The sequence below is a fragment of the Pimephales promelas genome, chromosome 24 (genome assembly GCF_988280905.1).
Source record: "Pimephales promelas chromosome 24, fPimPro1.hap1.1, whole genome shotgun sequence".
Classification (NCBI taxonomy): Eukaryota; Metazoa; Chordata; class Actinopteri; order Cypriniformes; family Leuciscidae; genus Pimephales; species Pimephales promelas.
Window position 1 is genome coordinate 23,789,795 of NC_142792.1, and position 9,479 is coordinate 23,799,273.

The following is a 9,479-nucleotide window of genomic DNA, read 5'->3' on the forward strand; positions in this document are numbered from 1 at the left end:
CCGAAGCAGGGGGTGGAGGACTCGATGTAATCCCATCGAGGTCGGGTGCAGAGGATTCGTCGGCCAGTCACTGATTAGGGCCCTCAAGATGCTTGGAGTGGAGGGACTGCACATCAGGAAAGCCGTCAAGAACATCACGGACGCCGCCGAAAAGGCGTCAAGATGGCTGTGGATCAAGCGGGGCGATCCATGGATCATACAAGCTACTCAGACACAAGCCAGGGTCTGATCAACCCTGGCTGGGTCACCTGGGCGAGGGTGTATGATGTTGTGAGACCCGAAACACCCAATGAACTCAGGATACATCACTGATGATGTGTCTGAGTTGCACCAGAGGTGTATTTCAATAACGATACCATCCGGGTTCTGACCCGTGTGCAAAGTTTCAAGAGTTTTTGAGCATGTTAAGGGCCCCAAAAGTGCCCGAATAGTAATAAAATAAAAAATTAAAATAAAATAAAAATAAATAAATAATCGGAAGGAAAACAATAGGGCCTTCGCCCTTTCAGGGCTTGGGCCCTAATGAAGTGAAGCTTGCAAATAAAAGTAGTAAACATTAGCAAATCACTTGTTAAGTCAATTCACCATTTATTTAGCACTTTTAACAATATACATTGTTTCAAACCAGCTTTACAGTGTTTATAGTAACTAAAAGTAAGAGAGACTGTTTTGGCTTTACAGCAGCTCTAAAATAAGGTTATTGTCGAGCTAAAGTTCGTTCTGATTGATTCAAAAAAACAAACAAAAAAAAAACCTGCATTTGAGCAGATAATCATATTCGGCCCACATTTAGCTGCGATGTGAACGTAGCCTTAATTTAACGCATATCCGGATTTTCTGGTGCCATTTTAAATTGCCAAGCCATTTGAAATGCTTCCCACACAAAGAACATGAATAAGTTCTCAGATATGCATGACTTTTCATATGTATTTTTAAGTGTGATGGCAAAAGAAATTGTTTATGACACCGATCACAATTAAATGATTTTCCACTGGAGTGGATGAGCAGATGATTTCTAAAATTGCTCATTTTTGTAAACCTCTTGCCACACTCTAAACACTGCATTTTCTTTCCAGAATGAGTTTGCAAACTACGTTTTAGGTCTCTTTGACATGCCCGCTGAAGACGGGTGAAGGGCTTGTCTCCAGTGTGAGCGCTCAAGTGATCCTTAAGGGTTTTTTTGAATCTGAAACTTTTTCCACACACGTGGCATTCATAAGGCTTCGTTGTGTGTCCGGATGCAAGATGCCTGTTAAGGCTTTTAAGGCTACGGCAACATCTTCCACACTCATGACATATAAAACAGTTCTCTCTTGAGTGAATCTTTCTGTGCTGAGTAAGGGTTGCTTGACGTCTGAAACTCCTTCCACACTGATCACATGCGAATGGCTTCTCTCCAGTGTGACGGTTCATGTGATATTGAAGATTTTGCTCCCGTGTGAAGCCCTTCCCACACAGTTTGCAAGTGAAGGGACTCTTTCCAGTGTGACTTTTCATGTGGGCATTAAGGGAATTTTTATATCTGAAACTTTGTCCACACTGTGGGCATGAGTAAGGCTTCTCTCCGCTGTGAAGTCTCATGTGGATTTTAAGGTTTCCTTTTTCAATGAAACTTTTTCCACACTGATCACATTCAAAACAGTTCTCTCTTGAGTGAATCTTAGAGTGGTTATAAAGCGTTTGTTTACGGCTAAAACTCTTTCCACACTGATCACATCTGAATGGCTTCTCTCCATTGTGAATGTACATGTGATATTTAAGGTTTACTGCTACCGTGAAACACTTTCCACACAGTTTGCAAATGAAAGGCCTCTCTCCGGTGTGAATTCTCATGTGCCTGGCAAGGGCTCCTTTTTGAGTGAAACTCGTTCCACATTGTTGGCATGTGTAAGGCTTCTTTTCATCGTGAATTCCCATGTGGACTTTAAGGTTTCCTTTTTGAGTAAAACTCTTTCCACAATGTTGGCACATGAAAGGCTTCTCTTCATTGTGGAATCTCATGTGGACTCTAAGGTCTTCAGGTTTATTAAAACCCGTTCCACACTCAAAGCAGGAGAAAGCATTCTCTCCATTGTGGATTCTCATGTGGACTCGGAGGTCTTCGGGTTGATTAAAACCCGTTCCACACTCCAAGCAGGTGAAAAAAAATCCAGTTCCTGTCTTCTGAGATTTTTTTTGTACAGAAGTCCTTTCAATTTGCGAGGAACTAAATGATTTTTCTCCAGTTATGAAAGCATTATGTTTCTCTTCCATTTCCATCAGGACTTCACTCTCATCTTTCAGTGGCATTTCTCCATTGTGGATTCTCATGTGGACTCGGAGGTCTTCGGGTTGATTGAAACCCGTTCCACACTCAAAGCAGGAGAAAATAAATCCAGCTCCAGTCTTCTTAGCTCTTTTTCGTGAGTAAGTCTTTACAGTTTTTGAGGAACCAAATGAATTTTCTTCTCGCGCTTTGAAAGCATTGTTTCTCTCATACTGATCTTTCTCTTCCATTTCATTCAGGATTTCACTCTCCTCTTTCAGTGGCATCAGGCCTAAGGCACAAAAAGACAAATTAAAGTTAACCCCAGTTTAATGGCACAAAGCAACAGACATCTAAACATATAGACATGCAAAACATCAAAAACCAAAATAGGGCATCAATCAAAACCAAAAACATGTATGCTGCTAGATGATCCCATAGCTACTAAGCTACTGAAAGAGGCATTTTCATCAGAACATGAACCTCTTCTCAATTTTGTCAACTCTTTGCTTTATTTCGGAGATGTCACAAAAACATTCAAAAACAGCAGTTATCACACCCCTTATCACATTTTTGCCCAGTGGAACTTGTTAATTACAGACAGATCTTAACACTGACACTGATATCTACAGTATTAGAAAATATTCTCTCATCTCCAAGTCATGCAAAGTAATTGTGTGTGTGAAAAATTCAGCCAGGATTTAAGCCCTATTGCAGCACAGAAACTGACAGGGCTCACAAGTGTCAAGCATTGAGCGTGACAGTCACTCAGTTCAGTCTTTTGTCACACACTTCCACCACACATTGCATTTCCCATGCAGAAAAACTATTTATAATATACTGAATATGCTGCAGTGCCCAAATTGTCTCTGGCCGCGCCGCTTTCACTATGAAAACCAGCAGGAATCAAGTGCGTCTTCTGGTCTTAAGTAGCCACAGGTAGCAACTCTAACCAATCGCATACATCCAGCCGCTGCCAATGTCAAACACAGTCATGATCTCCTGTTTTAACGTTACAACAAACCTACAACTTGACTGCTGTTAGAGAATCATATTTTTGTGATTATTTCCCCCCATTATGTAAGTAGCAATGAGCCAAATCCATCACAGTCCTTTAATTTTTTTTGGATCAAACAGCTAAATACTAGAGGCAACACAAAACTGTGTCCAAATTTCAATCTTAACCCTTCCATTTAACCCTCAGGTGCTCTTCGTTTCAGAGTCACACTTGTTATCTTCCCGGTCAAAAGTGACCGGACACCTAAAAATGAAACTTTCTCCATCCTAGTAAAACCAATGCAATTTACTTTTGTTCTATAATATTTATTCTTTTTAATTTAGTATTTTGAGACAATTTAATTGAATTTATTAATATTTATGCAATATTTATGGTTTATTTTTGCCATGGAAAAATATATTTTTTTTTCTATATTATTTTTTTCAAAAAAATATTAATGCAGTATTTTAGTTTAATCTAGGCCTTCAGAAAAAAAATATTTTTTGAAGAAAATTAGCACCATCTGGTTACAGTATAGAGAAAACGCGTAGAATCATGGTGTAACCACTAGATGGCATGTACAGCTCTCTATGGAGAGGCATGTGAATTCCCCAGCTGTTTATGAACAAATTTTGTTGTTGTTGTTGGTGGATTTGAATATATAGTTGAAACATTCTCAAAAACTATTTCTTATAAAAAAATGACAAAACAAATATTCACAATTTTTTATTTATTTATTTTTTTTACAATTTCCCATTCATTTCCTATGGGGTCATTTTTGACCAAAGACCACGAGTGTGACATTTTTTTTTTACGACCACTTAAATTGCTCACCATGGTCTCAAAACCAGCATTTACAAAATTAATTCTCTGCTCACTGTGGCTGAGCAGTTTAAAATAAGTTGTATCCAAACCACAATGCTTAAAAACGCATTTAAATGATAAACTTACATCATGATGGTGCAGCAAAATTTAAATATTTCTACCGGAAATTTTATGGCCAGCCCTTTAGCCGAATATAGAGTTTGATCAAACACAGAAAGCAATATCATTCATCCATCAAGATAATACTTACCAAAAGTTTGTGGGGTCGATGATGACGCTGTGTTTTAAGAATAGACTAGATTAGAATGAAGTGAAGAGTGACTTCAGGCGATTTATTGGTTGATGTATATTCTAATAAGGCGCAGGCAGCCATCATCTATAGGCCTACGTGCAGCAGCAGGTCGATCGTTCACAAGTTAAATATAGAATAAATGTATTTGTTTTAACAAATTAAAACGTGACGTTTCAATTTACCATGCCCTGCCGCCCACGGGGGTTTGATTGACAGACGGCCTGGCCAATCATAACGCCGAATACGCAACTTTGTCCGACAACAAAGCCGTCAGTAGATTAACGTCGGTGGACTTGAACTTGAAAACGGTATTGTTTAAATTACTTAAATGACAATATTTGAAAGTTGAGACTTTGTTTCATATCAACAGTAAGCTGCTCTGAACTCTCTCTCTCGTAATCACTCGGTGTAACGTTAGTCTTTGCCCCGCGATGTATTTTTCACTGCCTGGCTCGTCATACAGTAACTAAAAAAGGCGGGTCTTTGCAAACGTCTCTATAATATTGATGAGAATGATTCCATGATAATGCATGGAATATAGCTAATTTGTGGGGGGCATTGCGTGGTAAGGCTTTGGCAATTAGATGGCTTGCAGTATCTGCTCCTCAGCCAATCACGGGCCCCCTCCTTGCTCGGGCCCCAGGGCTTTAGCCTAACCTAGCCCTATTGTTAATGCGGCCCTGTTTGGAGGTGCTGTGTCATATTACGCTGGCCGTATTCATGGTTCAAATCTCATCTAAAAGCGTTTTATTTAAGGATGGCTTTTAAACAACTTTGGTGTTGCTTTGTGTATTATGGATGTTTTAAAAAAAATTGCAGTTGTTGTTTAGAGTGATTTGTGAAAAGCGACACTTTTCAAACACTTTTAAAAGCGATATAAGAAAGTTGTTATTACTTCATGCCTTCTGGATTTATAAATGATTCTGCACTATAAATATATATACAATCAGACCACACCTGGAAATAAAGTTTTCATAAAAAAATCTTGATGGTCATTCTTGACACTCTCTGCACTCTTGGTCACGTGATTTTGCTTAATCGTGAAGTTAAAAAGACAGTACACTGGGGGGGGGGGGGGGGGGGTTTAACAGTTTAAAGGGGATGCTAAGAATAACACTTTTAATTAATTGTAATTTAGTATATTTTCTAAAAATATACTTGAAGTGAAAATTCTGTTTATTTTTTAAAGGTTTACATTTTTTTCAAACTGCAAGTTGAAAATGATCGATGCATTGAAGTATACTTTAAAAATTCATTATAGTATACAATCGCATTTTATACAAATTGTAGCAAAGTAATATTTGTTCATTATTATGCATTTGTTATTAAAGACCATGCGTGTAATTTGGAAAATACCAAAGGCATCTACTTTTTCAATTTTGCTTAACACCTTTATTAGTACCTATTAATCAATAACGGTTTATTGAAACTTGCCGAGTTGCAGTCCTACAGACATATAGCCTATAAGCGTGCGTACTACATATTTATTATGTCCATGTGCAGCCTATATTATAACAGATAATAAGTGCTTGAAAAGGGCAATAAGCTAAATTAAGATATGTGCTTGTGCTTTTAAAATGCAAATAAAATGGAAAAGACTGTGGGTGTCGAGATGGGTTTTCAAAAGATGAACTTTTAACTTGACAAGACATTTTAAAACATGGTGTGAGAAACTAAAAAGCAGAAGAGATGCAATAATGGTCAAAGACGCTTGTTTAATGCATTAATCTATGCGTTTAGATCTAAAACAACCTTTTCTCTTTATTTTTTTTCATCACCAGGCTAGCAAGGGTGAACAAAATGCAAGAATTTATGTTAAAATCTATATTATTGGACGTTTATAGCGCGAGTGAATCTTTAAAAAGATCAGGGTAGCTACTCACCAACAGCGGACCAAGAACAAGAAGATAATGTGTCTTATCTTCTGAAATACTCAGAGATGTGTCTTTTTCTTCATATATAATAGCGCTCCAATATTGTTAATGAGGAGCTTATGATATTTACATCTTGCAATTCTGACTTTATAACACATAATTGAGAGTTTATATCTCAAAATTCTGCCATCTTTTCTCAGAATTGTGAGATATAAACTCGCAACGGAGTCATCAGGTCAATTCTAAGAAAAAAAAAAACTTTTCCCCCTCAGAATAGTTTATCTCACAATTCAGACTTTACAACACGCAATTTCAACTTTATATCATACATTTCTGACTTTACAATCACACAATTCTGACTTTTTAAACACGCAATCTTGACTTTACATCTTGCAATTCTGACTTTATATCTCAGAATGAGATGTAAACTCAAGATTGTGAGAAAAAAAAGTTAAACTCTTGCTATTTTTCATTATGTGGTGGAATCAAGCTTCCATAAAGCATTGACTGCTCCAGTCTGAAAAATAAACTTTAACCCATAAAGTTTCTTAAATTTGTGCATAAGAAACACAATTTATGGGATAGTTTGACCAATTTAGTTGCCGATGTGAAATGTTAGTTTGTTGTGAATTCAGTATGCAGTTTTTGAGATTTCAGGATTCCCCAATTCAAATAAACAAGACGTCTCGAATGCCTGAAATAGGCGGAGGTGTGGCAAAAAAGCAGAGTAAACAGACTTTCCTTGAAAGGGACTTTGGTATAGGGTTAATTATTACTTCTTAGGCTACATTCATAGTTTTTTTCTAATATATTGTGTATCATAACAACGGATGACCAACTTTGACCGACAAATAAAACCACTTTAATTGGGACATGACATTCTTCATAAATAATATCATTAATTTCTGTAGATGGACATTTTAAGAAGCATCAAATTAGTTCTGCTTTGATAATGAAACCAACCTGTTTGTTCCTCAGTTTCTTCTTGTTTCACACTGAATGTTTCTTCAATCTTCACGTCTCCACGCTCCTCTTTAATGAACGCCATCTTTATAACAGTGTCACAGTTGCTTCTCCAGGAGTTTTTCCTCTGTTTCGACACTCTGTCATGTTAAAGAGGAGAATAATTAGCAGAATGAAAAATAAATCCAAACTAATGGTGCTTTTCCACTGCTGGTTTGGGTCGGTATGGTTCTGCGCGGCACGCTTCGCTTTTCCACTGCGTGCTATGACTCAGTACGGCACGGTTCGCTTTAGATCGGTTGCTTTTCAACTGCAGTTAGTACTGTTTTAAAGTGGGTGGGATTAGTTTAAAAGCAGTCGCTACAGCTGTTACTGGGTATTTAAATCTAACGGGTTTGGTTTCTTGCGTCACAAATACAATGACGCTGGTAGTGCCGATTCTGTGTGATCAATCATTGATCTGCAGTGTTTCACATCACATTTTAGTACTGGTACAGTACGCTTGGAACCGCAACAGACCAGGTACCACTACCATTTAAAACGAGCCGAAGCAAGCCGTACTGTACCGTGCAGTGGAAATGTGCCATAAGTGAGCCGAGTCGAACCACACAGTGTAAATGTGCCAAAGCGTGCCGTTCCGTACCATGCAGTGGAAAAGCGCCATAAATCTCTATCAGATCAATCATGTCATTTAAAATCATTCCCTCTCACTGTCTCCATTACCAGTGAACTGACTATAGTCCCTTTTCCACCAAAGCATTTTGAGAGCCGGTTCGGAGCCGGTGCCTGCGCGCGAACCAGTTCTTTGTGTTTCAACAGCCAAAGAACCGGTTCTCGGCCAGGAGAACTGGTTCCAAAGCGGCACCAACTCTTTGCTGGACTAGAACCGTTCTTTTACCACGTCATGCTTACACCGGGGGCGGGTTTAGACGTGTTCTAAACATCTTTTCTGTGAGAGGGAATGGTTTTAAATGACATGATTAGCCAAAACAAGCTCAACCCTAGCACAAGTTTTTTTTTTTTTTTTAACACAAACTTTGCAGACGCTTTACATTTATTTGTATTTAAAGATTTGTAGATTTTATAAAACAGACAAACAACTAGCACTACAAACTTGTAATAAAGACATGAATTATACAGACACCTAAAATGTAGTTGTATTTAATAATTTCAGTTGATTAATTAATTTTAAAAAAATTGTTACTTGTTAATTAAAGTTGTCAGTATGTTGTTCCCGTTGCATTTGTACTGCATTTATACCAGTCTACATCTCCAGCATGTGATGATTCAAGCAGTTGAAATCACTAAATCGTTTTGCAGAGACTTTGGTTCATTTGACGTGGAGTTTTTAAAAGTTGTTTCTTCATTGGTAAATGCCAGTTCCCAAATTCGTGTTTACGATAAACTGATTCATGAGCAACAAAATAATTAGAAGCACCTTTACTTTTAGCGTTGCTCATATGTGGATGTTACTGACAAACAAAACGTTCATTAATGTTAGACAAGCAATGCAATATTACGTTAAATAGAAATACACAAATAATACGTTAATAAAAGCTATACGATTAGTATAGATTTAAACGCTTTACGTGCTTGAAAACACAAACCTTTCTTCAACCAGATTCCCAACAGACGCGTAGAAGGAAAAGACGCAGCCGTATGACGACACACCACATACCAAAATAAAAGTCCTTCTTTAAAGTTTAATGGCAGCTGGCAAAGATAGAGACGTTAAATTTATATGTGTGTATACATATAATAAAGTAACAATTGTATCCCTAACTCTTAAATCTTGTTTCTAAATGCATATCTTTTAACTATTTAAACAGTATGTTAAACACCCTTGAATCTTTATTTAACTAAATCTGCAGTGACATCTGAGTAATATAGCTCTTAGTGCAGATAAGTTGTTATATTTAATTCTCATTACATCCACACTTAGAGAAACAACTGTTTCAAGTTGATCAAATCTGGCATAATACTGATTAATGTTTTCCAATGTTATTAAATGACTGACTGAAGAATGTCCAGTTCTGATATTTATGCTATCTTTACTTTATCGCCAAAATGTATTTTGTTTGCACATCCTTGTACAAGTTCTGTATTTTACAATTGCAAATTACAAATGTAATTACAATTACAAATTACAATCTACAATAGCATTGCAAACGACAACAACAGAAAATCAACACAAACATTTGCTTTTTAACATAGTTTATTAAACAAAGAGGAGTATTTTATTATCACAATAGAGTGCCGAAGTTACGACGTCACTCTGTAGGC

General features: G+C 37.2%; 1 protein-coding gene across 2 annotated transcripts; it reads right to left on the bottom strand.

The window, feature by feature from the left end:
- Positions 1-566: 566 nt before the first annotated feature.
- Positions 567-8,882, bottom strand: LOC120467003 (uncharacterized). Of its 2 annotated transcripts, none has more exons than XM_039655739.2 (3): positions 8,804-8,882; positions 7,197-7,336; positions 567-2,537 (listed from the first exon to the last, which is right to left on the bottom strand). In XM_039655739.2, exons 2-3 carry the CDS (start codon positions 7,279-7,281, stop codon positions 790-792), a joined length of 1,833 nt encoding a protein of 610 aa, XP_039511673.2. In that variant the 5' UTR covers positions 7,282-7,336; positions 8,804-8,882; the 3' UTR covers positions 567-789. The 2 variants fall into 2 exon arrangements, with proteins under 2 accessions (XP_039511673.2, XP_088983026.1); XM_089126900.1 differs by lacking the exon at positions 8,804-8,882 and adding an exon at positions 8,401-8,604.
- Between the last annotated feature and the right edge of the window lie 597 nt (positions 8,883-9,479).